Genomic DNA, 12,908 nt, shown 5'->3' with positions numbered 1-12,908 from the left:
AACTGTGTTTTTAAATCTCTGTTTTAAACTGCAGGAATATACAGAGGAAATACATACCAGAAATGCTGGTTGCAATAAAAAGAGATTTTGTCCTTTTATACTGCAGCTTCATGAGCTTTCTTTTAAAAAAATCAAAATCTTGTTTGTTGTCAGAGTTAGTTCTTAACTTTGCTTTTTAAAATTTTATTCAGAAACTCCTCTGACACATAAGATAGAACACATGAAAGAAAGTCTTTCTCTTTTCTTTTCCCGCCCTCTTTTTTTTTTTTTTCTTTCAGAGAAGTAACATAAAATATGTGTGTGGTGTAAGAACGTGTGCTAAAGTTTCATGTTTCAGGTAATCTCCTTTAAAATAATGGCAGTCTAGATTGCATCAGTTAGTTTAAAAACTGCTATGCTATTGGTAGGAAGAAAATGGGATTTGAGCCAAAATTTGCCTGTGTTACTGCCAAAGTCTGTATCAGATTTAAGACACATGCTTCTGCAAGCTTCCATGAAGGTTGTGAAAAAAGTTTTCATACAGAGTTGGATTACAGCTCTCGGCTCCAAGCACTGGCCATTACACTACCATCTTAACAGCCTGCTGTAACACCGAGCACAGAATCGAGCAGATTTCTTACACTTTTGGACCACAGATGGATTTCGAATGTCTCCTTGTGTCCTGATGGAAGATATATTACCTTCATTAACTGGAATCCATACCTGATCGCTCGTGTGTATGTGTACACATACAGATAGATATCTATTTAAAACCTTATCATGATTTTATTTCAAGCGTATCTAAGATCTGCTCTGAGAAATTACATTCTCTAGAGGAACTTACAATTGTTTTGAGCAGCAAAGAGACAGATATTTACTCTCAGATGTTGGAATCCTTTGTGAGTTTATGAGAGAAATTCTGGAAGCTTTTCTGTGTTGGTGGTAGAGAAATGCCTTTGGAAAGAGACACTTCCAGCTGTACAACAACGACTGCGCAGTAACCTGTGGATTTAAACATCAGAATGTACAAACCGTGGGCAACTGTGAATATTTTCATAATTTCTTTTCTACATCTGCTGCAAGGATCTGACTATGAGAATGCTTCTGTGAGGGTAAGTGAACTTTATTTACTGTGATTCTTATTAATACAAATTTACAGAATTAGCTGCATTTAATGTGCAAGGTAGTAGGTTTCTTGCTGTTTTGGTAATGGATTGTTAGTTTTTTGTTTGGTGATGGTTTAGTTGCAGAGATGTTTAGCAGCCATAGAGGAAAATGAATCTACAAAGAATTTAAATCCATATTCTCTGGTTAATATTTTATTACTTTTTTTACTAGTTATTAAGTACTTGTTGTATACTTTGTTCTTGAGTTAAAGTTTTAGTTTCAATCATGGAAAATAAAAGAAACTTCTCAAAAAGCAGCATGAGTCAGAGTATTTAGAATATTTGGTAAATACACTTTTTTTATTTCAGGTATTTATAACTGCAGGAATTAGTATGCTGGCATTGAAATTTTCCCTGTAAGAACACGTGTTCATCAGTTGTTCACTTATGTGTTTGGCAGATATCAGAAAAACATTTTTCTTCATTAGAAAAAGTTATATAGGATTTTAAAATAAATAGCAACTAGTAATAGTAGAGCATATTGCCTGGAAATTAACATTTCTTTTGAATATAGTACATGAAAAAAAATTTAAGCTGAACCCTCACCATGAGAGCAGGATTTTTCAGATCTGGCTTTGAGACAATGTGAGAACATCCATGACAATCATTTAGAAAAATCAGAACAAAAACTGGAACAAGTTTCTACACGTGCAGTCTGTCCAAAAATGATTAATTGTGTGTGGTCCAGAGCAAATTCTTTGTTTTTCACTAGCAGAGCAAAACAAGCTAATTTTTTTTTTTTTTTTTTTTTACTTCAGAAAACCTCCTGCTTGCAAGCAATGACCACACACTATTCTGTGAGCCTGCTGCATGCTGACCTGTGCTTTAGGAAAGAAATGCTAAGTTGTGTGCCTAATTGCAGACTGCTGCTGCCAGCCCAGTAAGTCAGCAGTGCTGAGCAGTTTGTGCCTCGGGATGACTGATGCCTGCTGACTGCTCACAAGCTTTTAATTTACAACCTCAGCAATCAATGCTTTGAAGGCATTAGGACCAGAGTAACAAGCCTTGTTTAATACATTAACTGTGTGCACTGCATGACAAATCACTGGTTTTGTACCTGCAGGAATCACTTCATTTAAAGCAGAACGTGCTTTCTAACACAGAACAGTAACCATTTCATAATTGGCAGGGGTGATAATTCTAGCCACATGTGGGATGCAAGTTTGCTCAGCACAATAGTAAAACCACTAGAAAGCCCTTTCATTGTAAACTTTGAATCCATATCCACTTTGCCTAGACTAAATGCAAGAGCTCTTCTTGCTAGCTTATACTGGCTTACAGTTCATTCTCTGTGACAGGATTGTCCATCCAATATAGGTGCAATTGTGATTATTTTCACTGAAATTTGGTGACCACTGTCAAGCTGCCTGCTTAGCCACAGTCTACTGTTCTTGAAGCAACTCACAGAGAGTTTCCAAGACTATCTTAAAGGAATCTTACAGGTCACACTCAAAAAGGTATCACACTCAAATGCTGTATTTCACTTGCATTGGCTGCTGATTGCCAAAAAGAAAAGACTGCTTGTTCTGGCTCCTTTGGTATAGACAGAGGCTTTTGGCTAAACCATTTGTTTTTCTTTTAATGTTCTACATAGAGTGTTGGCTTTCTGGGCTGTTTTCTCCTGTATGACCTGTGGGCTTCTGTGTGTGTACACATGTGGAAATACACCACAAAATGTGCTTCATTTTACAGTGTTGGATGGCATGGGGTTATGATTATTTTTACCATTTACACCTCAAATTGAATCTGCAGTACACAGAAATGATGTATTGCATTCCCTTACTTACCCTACCTTGTTCTTTCAAAGCTCTTTAAGATAACAGCAACATTGCCTGGATAAAATCCACAAGGTCAGGATGCAGCTAATACACAACTGATGAGACCTAGGAAGGGTTAAGCACCAGCAACCTGCTCTGCCCCATTATATGAATCCAAGTTAGGTGAGCTATGCCCAGGACACCTGACAGTTTAAAGCTCTTTATGCTTCAAACCATCAGGGAGTGTCAGTGTGGTATCATGCAAGAGTTTCAGGGGGCTAAGGGTTTAAATACTTTCTTTTCCCCTTCAAATATCCTGATTAAAGGTATGAATGTTAAAAAGCTTATGTACAAGCTGCTGTGATCCAGCATCTCCATGGCAGTTGGCTTTTCCTAACCCCTCAAAAACTCCATCCTCTTCTGAGACATGAATCTCTTTTCCCCACCATGTACATGTATTCCTCGCCTGCCAGACATCTTCCTTCCCCTCTCCATTCCCAACCTGTTCTGCTCCCAGTACTTGGCCTGCGTTCCCTCACCTCCAGGACTCAGGGACTGTTTTCCAATTGGTCTCTTTTTTGTGCTATCCAAGTGTCAACCTCCTTCCCACTTGCTTCCTCCTGGATGGGGACATCTTTCTTCTGCCACAGACCCTCAGGAGTTTTGTCCAAGTTCCTCAGCAACAGCCCTAATGGACACTTTTGTTTTCCAGTCATATCTGACCATGGTTCCCCCTTCCCTTCTCCATCCATAGCTTCCTTCTTTGTCTCTGCGGTTTTAACTGCCCCAGCTTTCCTTTTCCTGACCCATTTCTTGTCCTGATCTCCAAAGATGATCTCAGCCTCCTTGGCCAGGCCTTGCCCTCCTCCATGGGTATTCATTTCCCTCCCTCCCACAGGCAAATCCAGCAGCTCCCTGTCCCTGGATGCCAGATCCCTGTGGCCTGAGGAGGAAGAAGGGAGGTCCTGTGCTCCCAGCCCCATAGGCTGGACCTGCACCCATGGGTGGCCTGCACCCAGGTCCTGCTGTGCTCCTGAATGGAACCAGCACAGGACCCGACTGCTGCAAAGCACTGGGAGGGCTATGTGGACTTTTTTCAAAGATAGCAGTGTACACATCTGAGCAAAAAAAAGGCTCCTCAGGTGTCAAAAAAAATTCACATCTGTGATTCACAGAAGTGAAACAGAAATTTTTTTTCACAGATAAAGCAGGAGCTTCATCCTCCACTGCGGTCACCATTTTGACAGAGAAAGCAAAAAAATATTAAAATAATTTTGAGGCAGATGTCTGGTATGGAAAGTTTCAGCCTGAACATCAAATGTATGCCAGTCAGAAGCACAAGTGGAGCACAGGCTCATGGTGGGAAGCAGTGGGCAGCCTCAGACAGGGGCAGCACATCCTAATCCACACAGGTGTCCAACAGGACTTGGCCCCAGAGCTGAACTGATGTCAAGGGTGGCCCTTGCCTTCCAGTGGCTTGGTTCAGGATGCCAACCTAATATATAAAGTCCTCATGGAAGAATTAGATTTCCACGTGGATTTTCTGAAGACTGAGAATTATTTTTATAAGGCTTTTTTTCATCAGGAAATGCTTTGAAAATTCCTATTGAAGTTCTTGTCCCGCCAGTCTCTTACGTTTTGGAACCTCTCAGCTAGCGAACCGCAAATTTCACTGTCTCTCTTTCTGTCTCTCCCCATCAAATTTTTCCTCTCCTAGAGCAGAAACAGACATAAAGTACTTTTTCCAGAATTTTAAAATTAGATGTGAAGAGCTATGTCCTATATTCATCAGAGCTGAGGCAAATTTTTTGCCAAGCAAAGCCAAGGATCCATCAGAGCTGCTTCTGCCTTCCAACACTAAAACTGCCTCTCTAATGGGGCAGCAAGTTTTGATCTTGGAGAATTAAAATCTCATTGCTTTCCTCCTCAATTCCGCTGCTTCACATTATATTAATAAAGCATTGGGGGACAGGCAAGAGAAAGGAAGAACTGTTCCAAGTTAAACAGACTCAGAGGCTTTTCCTTTTGCAGAGGTGTTCTCTCTCTCCATGTTGAACCCTCCTTTGGTTTTGTTAGAGAGAAGCCCACAGTGAACAGGCCTGAGGACTGTCTCTGAGCTACAAAGCGGCTTTCTGATCAAAAGACCAAGGGTGGGCTTAGCTGGGAGGTAAACACGGCTGCTCTCTGCTACTTGCACTCCTTTTCCACAGCTAAATCTTTTCTACTTCTGCACTAAACATTGTTCAAGCCTTCTGTAGTCGCTCTTGCTCAAACAGATCTTCTTCATCTCCTACTGTCCCTGTGAGCTGCACTCTCCAAACACAGCTGGTGCAGAGTCCTTGCCCATTGGGGAGAGGGAAGCAGCACTTCCCCACGCTCCTGAGGCCTGGACCACCTCAGTGGAGAATGCCTTGCCCTTGGGAAGGCGTGGAAGTACTGGAGAGCCATCATACCATGCAGAAGAGATCAGGAAGCTCTTTACATCTCCTTTCCTAGAGCCAGCTGCAGTCTGTCTGTCTGTACAACTGAAACAGAGCTCTGTGAGGAAACCTGAGCAGCAGAGCTGGCTGTAAGCTTTTGTCTCTGTAATTACAACTGACACTGGTTATCAGACAGATCTTCACAGCTTTCTACAATCTGCTAGCAAATGTTGCTCAGTTTCTAGAACAGTTAGCTTCTAACAATAGTCTGTGTCATGGGATCTCTTCCTCAAAGGCAACTCCTGAAATTCCAGCGAAGTGCTCAACTGCTAGAAAACGGAACTTGAAATGTCATTGGGAACAATTTCTCTGTTTAAACTGGGCTTTTCATCCTCAAATCCAGCTTCCTTTCAAAGTTAGGAAACACTTCTAAACAAATATTATGAGATTGTGGTTTTCAGAAGTATTTAATTCTCCCAGTTTTTTCTGCTGCTTTTGATTCTCTGTGATTATCATCTCTGATAGGCACAATGAGCCAAAAATGTGCAAAAATTTACTTACAGCATTGCTTCAGAAATGATTGTGCTTTTCCTTCAGAAGGGAGAAGCTATCAGGGAAGTTGTGAGGAAAGCCAATTTGTTCTGCCTTATCTGCTACTGTCTTGACAAGGTGCACTGAAGGCAAACAGAACAATCCTGTATTGTTTTCATGCCACAGAGCATCCGTCCTTGGCTCTTATCAATTTGGAAAGGCAACTACTAACACACTGCTACTTTATCAAGAACAGCTCTCGCTCATGAGAAAGAACAAAAAAATCCCTCCCAGCTGCTGATCCAATCCAGTCCATCTCAGCTAGGATTTTAATGTCTGAGGACAGAGCAGAGCTTGGAAAAGTACACCAGGCTGTGTAGATTATTCAGATGCAGCATTTGAGAGACCAAATTATCAGCTGTTTGAAATTAAGCACTAATTAAACTTTGCCATCAGTTGCAGCTCACATCTTAAAGTCTGTGGGACCAAGGGGAGGCAAGAAGGCAGGTTCAGAGGGCAGTGGGCCATAATTTTGGTGATCTGAAAGCAACCAAAACAAGCCATCAGCTCAGGCTCAGCAAGTGTTGCTTGTTTCTGTTTCTGCAGTGTACTGGTGCTTTCTCCCCACAGGCATTTTTGTTGTTTATAACCAATGGTGTGGTGGGATCAATGTAGGCTCCCACAGGGGGCAAGCAGAGAAAAGATCTGCCTGAAAACAGGAAAGAAAAACTGGTGCAAACTCTGGCTGGTGAGAGCTCTGCCATGGTGTCTGCAGTTTTCATTCTGATCAACACTGCTGCTATTCCAGACAAGGTTTACTTGGGTCTCATCTCCTGGGGACACCATACTGGCATTTGAGAAAAATAAATGAGGTACAGTTTTTGTAGGTGATAACTTTTTTATTCTAATTCCTGCTCAATAAAAGTTATATATTTTATAGTTTTCACACAGTGGGATCTGTGACTCTTTTAGGCCTTTCTCTCAGAGCACCTAACTCCAGTTCCAAAACTGGCCTTTGCCCTTTCTTGGACTTGGCTTTGAGACCATCCTGCTGAGGGGGGAAAATGACCTGAGCTATGCTGCTGCAGGGAAGTAAATCTGATATGGTAACTTTCCTACAGAAACACTTATTCCTGAGAAATTTCTCATTCCTCTCACTATGTGCCATTCCCTTATCTACTTCTCCACCTGCTTCCTACCTCCCCAGCATGCTTTGCAAATCATCATACATCTTGCTGGGATTTGAGGAATGCAAACAAAATGCTGAGTGCCCCCACTATAGCTGCACAGAACCCCTTTGCCTATGGGAAGACCAAACAGAATTTTTTTTAACATACTGGTGAAAGAGTGATACACGGGCTTCTGCACCAATGAACAGCAGAAGAACAGCACAGGCTATTTTGGCTTTCTTGCATTAAGAAAAATTCAGCTTCCTTGCTTTGTGAAGGACAGCTGAGTATTTTTGTGTTTTTTGCCCAAATGTGAGTTAAGGTGTGCGAGCACTCAGCTGGTGGTAGGACGCCATCTAGGGTCCCTGTGCTTCCACAAAATCCTACTGAGCACAAACAGCGTGGAGCTGGACTCCTGGGATGTGGCAACCCAGTGTGGGCACCGCGTGAATGGCTTTGGAAAGGGGTGAGCACCCCGCTCACCGTCAGGATGGGTTTTCCTGAGCCGTGCTTTCATGGGAATCGGGCTGAGCTGGGTCTGACAGCGCACGGTCACCGGCTGCACTGGGCAGGGAATTCTATCTGAGTCACCGTGAATTGCAAAAAAGTTGCATCAGGTTACTGTATCATATGTCACTTTGCACACAGGGAATGTGCCACAAAGACAGGCAAAACTTCTCACTTTAATTAGCAGCATGACTCAGAAACCATGTTAGGATACTTTTCTGAATTGCTAGGGAAATATTACTCAAGAAAAACTACAATTCCAGGAAAATGTGTGCGTGTGATTGGGGTAACATAAGTTCATCCAGTGTTGGCAATAGCTTTGCTTTGTGAATGACATTTTGAAACCCAGCTGTCCAATTGGCTAGCCATACCTCCAAAACATTTATTAAAGTGTCTTGGGGAAAGCCCAAAAAACAATGAAAGCACTAACTGAAGGACCCTTCGTCACATTAAATAATATTTTCAAATATTAAAAGAACACATAGTCATCTGATTTCATGCAGGTCTCTGTTACTGAGCCATTCCAAACTCACTCTCCAAACCCCAGTGACTTCCAAAGAATGGGCAAATATCAAGAGACAGTGACTACAGCCTGGACACGCTCTTTGTAAACACATTTAAGATGCTATTTTTGATGTGTGCACCCTGTCATAGTGTTGGGCCAGCACCTAACCTGGTGTACAGTGAAGTGATAATGTTCTAGCTGAGCTCTCTCTTGAGCAGCACATCTGCCCCAACACATTGCAGCAATGCAAGACATCTGAACAAGCTTATAAGCAGAAGCTCAGAAAATGTACTTTTAGACTCCCAAAGCTGTCAGCAGAACTTAGGATATACCGGTGAGTTACCACACTGGACATTTATGACAGATCATCTGTGTTTTTTCAGTTACCAAATGAATGTACTTTGCCTGATCACTGCAGGAAGGACCTAAAGGTGAACTCTCAATGTAGTTGACTAGGCTTGAACAGGAAGAAAATCCATAACTTAGCAGACCAAATATTTCCTTTCAAATACTGTCGGAAACAAGGTGACCCCTGTGGCAGGGAGAAATGATGCATCTGACTCCACTGATATCAGAAGGCCAATTCATTACTTTATTATACTATATTATTCTATATTATATTACACTGAATCTCAACTGAATCTGCACAAGCACCCAACTCAACTCCACTGCACAGAATCTCATGACTGTCAGCCAATATTCTCAACACACACAGGATTCAATTGGTCACCAAATCACAACACTCACACCAGAATCCAGTTACCAATTCCCTTCAGGTAAACAATCTTCCACAATGCGTTCCACTTGTGAACAACAAGAGGAGCAGAAATTGAGATAAGAATTGTTTTTTCTTTCTCTGAGGTTCAGAGAATGTGAATCCCAGAAATATCCTTGGGAAGTTGTGTCTTTCTTTTCTCTGTGAAGAGAAATGTAGCCACAATACACCACTGCAGCTTTTCCATTACTGCCAGCAAGCTGATGCACAGTGGATGTTGTTACCTTCAAAATCACAATTGGAGGATGTTTCCTATGAGAGCCAAAAGACCTGGCTGTGGGAAGAAGCATCTCTTAAATGAGAGTGACAAAGCTGATACTCAAAATGTTTACTGGCTGAAAGAAAAGTGCCTCAATTTGGTGTAAAGATCTAACTGGCTAAAAGTATATAGTTCTGAGAGGTATTTTGATAAAATACTATCAGTCTCTGCTGATAGTATATGTGTGTAAATATATATATAAAATTATATGAATATTCTGAGATTCGTGCTTCCAGAAAAACATGACCAGTTCTGATGTTTTAAGTTATTTTCTTTCAATATTTTGGTTTATTCAAGAGAGAATACAGCAACCAAAATATCTCATCTCCAAGGATTTTTATAATGTAAGCATGCTACTAAAGTGCAAGAAGTCTGATTTGTTTGCTGTAACACTACAAAAGATCTATTCTAGTTAAAAGGCCATTCAAAATATAAAACAGCTGTTCTCTTGAAGCCCCAGAGAAGTTAATATGATTTACTTGTGAAAACATATAATCTTCAGCTAAAGTAGAAGCTGTTTTATCATCACCTTGACCACCAAGTTTAGAAAATGGGTAATTAGGTCTCCTTCTTCAGTGGAAGTTAAACTGGAGACCAAGAAGACAGACTCTCAAGAAGAAATATCTGGAGGGAGCCTTTTACCACACTGAACATGAGGTGGAGCAGTCTCGAGCTTCCTCCTCCTCTGGTGTTGTGTCTGTCAGACGATGTGCTGGCAGGGTTTTAGCAGAAGAGGCCCTCAAACATCACAAATAGATCAGTGAAAAATGGGACAGCCTCAGGTCAATGTCCCCCTGTCAGCCCTCTGCCCCCTCAGAGAACACCTGGCCAGACTGTAAGTTGGACCATTTTTTGTTCCTCCCCAACCCACAAGTGACATGTCTGTCAGTCCTTCTTTGTGTGCTGTGGCACAGTAGAACTCTACACTGCTCCTCTTACAGGCCAGGGCTCTATGCAGCTTCTCTTCCAGCAGCCGTGGCACACAGGAGCTCAGGATGGAGTGCTGTGGTCACAGTCACCCTCTCCTGAGAGGATGCACTGCCCAGGCAACACTCTCTAACTCTCAAGGCAGACTGCAGAGAGGTTTTGCACAGATTGTGGGTGAGGGAAGCAAAACTTTCCTGCTCCTGTTCTTCAGTCCTTGAGCTTTTTCAGGGAAGAAGTTCCATCCCTTTGTGTATTTTTTTGCTATATACTTGGACAATACAGCTGCATGCTTTCAATATAGCTCTCACTGGAGAAAAAGCCCTCTTTAAAAAGTGACAGCTGGAAATTTGTCTTGCAGGGCCCAAACTTGTCCCCACTATAAACAGAACGCCCTTTCGGGTTATTAATGCTGTAACAGTGATGATCAAATGAATGTTCAGTCTGGACAAGGCAGTGCACTGAGAGAGATGAAACATTTTTAGAAGATATTTAAGTATTTGTTTACAATATTTTGAAGTACTGCATGCTCCTGAAATTTCATCCATGCTTTTGAGATAACAAAGACTGTAATAGCCACTTAAAAATCCCATGACAAGCCCACCATGTTCCAGAGAATAATTTTAGTAGGAAGTCAAAATATCTAATTGTTTTGTCTCTCTATGGTCATGTTCACTATAATTAAAAATAGCTTATTTATACACTAATAATGTACACTGATGCTTCCAGAGGGAATATAGCCAGGGATGCAAGTTCATATATCAGAAGTTCATAGCTGACAGAGAATCAAAAGTATGATTTTACTGGAGCTGTTGAAAAGTAAACGCTCTTTCTCTCCTTGGAAATGAAATACAAAGTGATGATAAAATTACTGCATGCTAATATGTGTCAGACACGTGGCAGGGTTAGATGCCTCATGATGGATATTTATGGGGTGCTGCAGTTGCTTTTGATAGGGCAGTAAGTCACTCCTCCAAGCCTCATGTTTTCAAACTGCAGAAGATTTTCTCAGTGTTTTATTTCCTGTTATGCAACACCCCAAGGGTACAAGATGCTGTATTATAGACAATATTTGTTATGATAAAATTTGGCAGTGGTTGAGCCCCTGCTACCTAAAAATCATGGCTCTTCACACTGAGTGATATCTTCTGTGTTTCCTTGGTACTCCCTTTGGATGAGTGCCTTCCTCTCTTTTCTCATATATTTTGCTTTGGCTATAGACACCAGGTTAGCTATCATCTCTTCATTCTGTGTTTTTACCTGACTCCAAACTGATAGGAGACACAATAATGCTAAAAATACTACTAATAATGATGAAAACCCTCAAGAGAGTTCTTCTTACTGCACAATATCCACACAAGCTTGTCATTCTTACCAGGAAAATGTAGTTCTTTGTGTTGGCATCATAATGGCAGGAGCTGCTTGGCATTTTCCTGCCAAGAGAGAACCAAACTTTTCCATGGGATCTCCCTTGCAGTTCCTTGGCCACATCAGCTCACAGTCTGTGTGCTGGGAGCCACAGCATGGCTGGGCAACTGCACCATGGCTTTGGGGCAGGGAATGGAGTGCTTTTTCCTGCCAGTCCCAGGCCCTTCTGACCCTGCTGCAGCTGCACTTCCTGGATGGTTATATCTGTGTACCTCATAAATTGCTTGTGCTTTTGATTAGGAGAGGTTATTTAATCTCATTTGACTACTCTCAGCTGGGTGGGATTCAGTCTCCTCACTACAGCTAAGCTGGTGATCTGCCAGTTCATTCTTCAGCATCAGTGAAGAGGCATTTTGGAGGCACAGATAATTCAACAGGCTTTAGAATGGGATGAATGTTCACCTAGTGGCCCTATTTTTCTCCATTATCTATGAGAGGAGTCTCAGATAAATAGTTCATATTCATTCAGGTGAATAGAACCATAGAATCAGATTATTTTTTATTTTTGAAAATTGTGGGGTGGCAGGGAGCTGTAGGCACTCTATCTCCACAAGATGAGCCTGCAGCTATAATCAGTTTATACACTGTAAAATCACCTTGGGGAATGCATCATGGAAGAGAAAAGGTGGTTGTTTTCAGGTGTAGCATGCATAGAAGCAAAATTCCTTGGTATTTTCTTGTGGTGATGAATCATCTACCTAGTATTTAAACTGGTTTGAATCTAGTTCTGAGATTAGCCTTCAGGCAGCACTGGAACAGGGAGAATTCACTTTCTGGTTAGGTGAATTCTGGCATCAAGTCTTTGTCTTCTACATAACTTCTCTTGACCTGAATGCAGTTGCTGCAGCTGCATAAAGCACACAATGCTGGCATAAGGGTTCAAATGTGCTCACATGCTGCCAGCACTCTTTGTGTTCAGGTGCCCTCATTATGAGACAAAACTTCCACCCCCCAGACTGGTTAATTTTGAAAGCTTTAGTCTGACCTTATCTAAAGCCTGTTTGACCAAGTTTTGATACAATGGCATTAAGAGAATCATCACTGTGCTATGCAGCTACAATCTGCTTTTACTGGCAAGATAAATCTGTTACCTTCTTTCTATTGCTTAGCTGCTGAGGGGATGGATCATAAAACAATGCAAGGTTATCAAGAGGTTCCTTAATCATTTGTCCTGGCCCCAGACACAGTGGTAATGCTGAAAATTTCCATTGGTATTTATGCAGCACTTGCCACGACAGTGTCTGTGACCCTAACTCAGAAAAACATTCCTTGTCAGAAGAATTCTTACATGTGTTTAGCTTTAAGCAGAGGTTTATGTCCTATTGTAGAGAAAGACTGTGAGGCTGGGCCTTAAGGAAAGTAATCATGTGTAAAGCTTTCAGGATGTATTTCTTGGGTCTGTGAGCATGCTTGAGTACAGAGTGAAATGCAGGCAGATTGAGCAAAATATAAATTTCTATCAATTTTTATTTTTGCCTTCCCATGCAC

At 41.6% G+C, this 12,908-nt stretch overlaps 1 protein-coding gene across 1 annotated transcript in view; it reads left to right on the top strand.

The window, feature by feature from the left end:
• Nucleotides 1-510: 510 nt before the first annotated feature.
• VEGFD (vascular endothelial growth factor D) overlaps nucleotides 511-12,908 on the top strand; it is a 30,748-nt gene continuing 18,350 nt past the window's right edge. Inside the window, exon 1 of the mRNA XM_058825689.1 lies at nucleotides 511-1,091. Within this exon, the coding sequence (XP_058681672.1) occupies nucleotides 1,002-1,091 (90 nt within the window). The 5' untranslated portion in view covers nucleotides 511-1,001. The remainder of the gene's footprint in view (nucleotides 1,092-12,908) is intronic.

The sequence above is a fragment of the Ammospiza caudacuta genome, chromosome 2 (genome assembly GCF_027887145.1).
Source record: "Ammospiza caudacuta isolate bAmmCau1 chromosome 2, bAmmCau1.pri, whole genome shotgun sequence".
NCBI classification, from domain to species: Eukaryota; Metazoa; Chordata; class Aves; order Passeriformes; family Passerellidae; genus Ammospiza; species Ammospiza caudacuta.
This window is presented reverse-complemented; position numbering and strand designations above follow the sequence as displayed.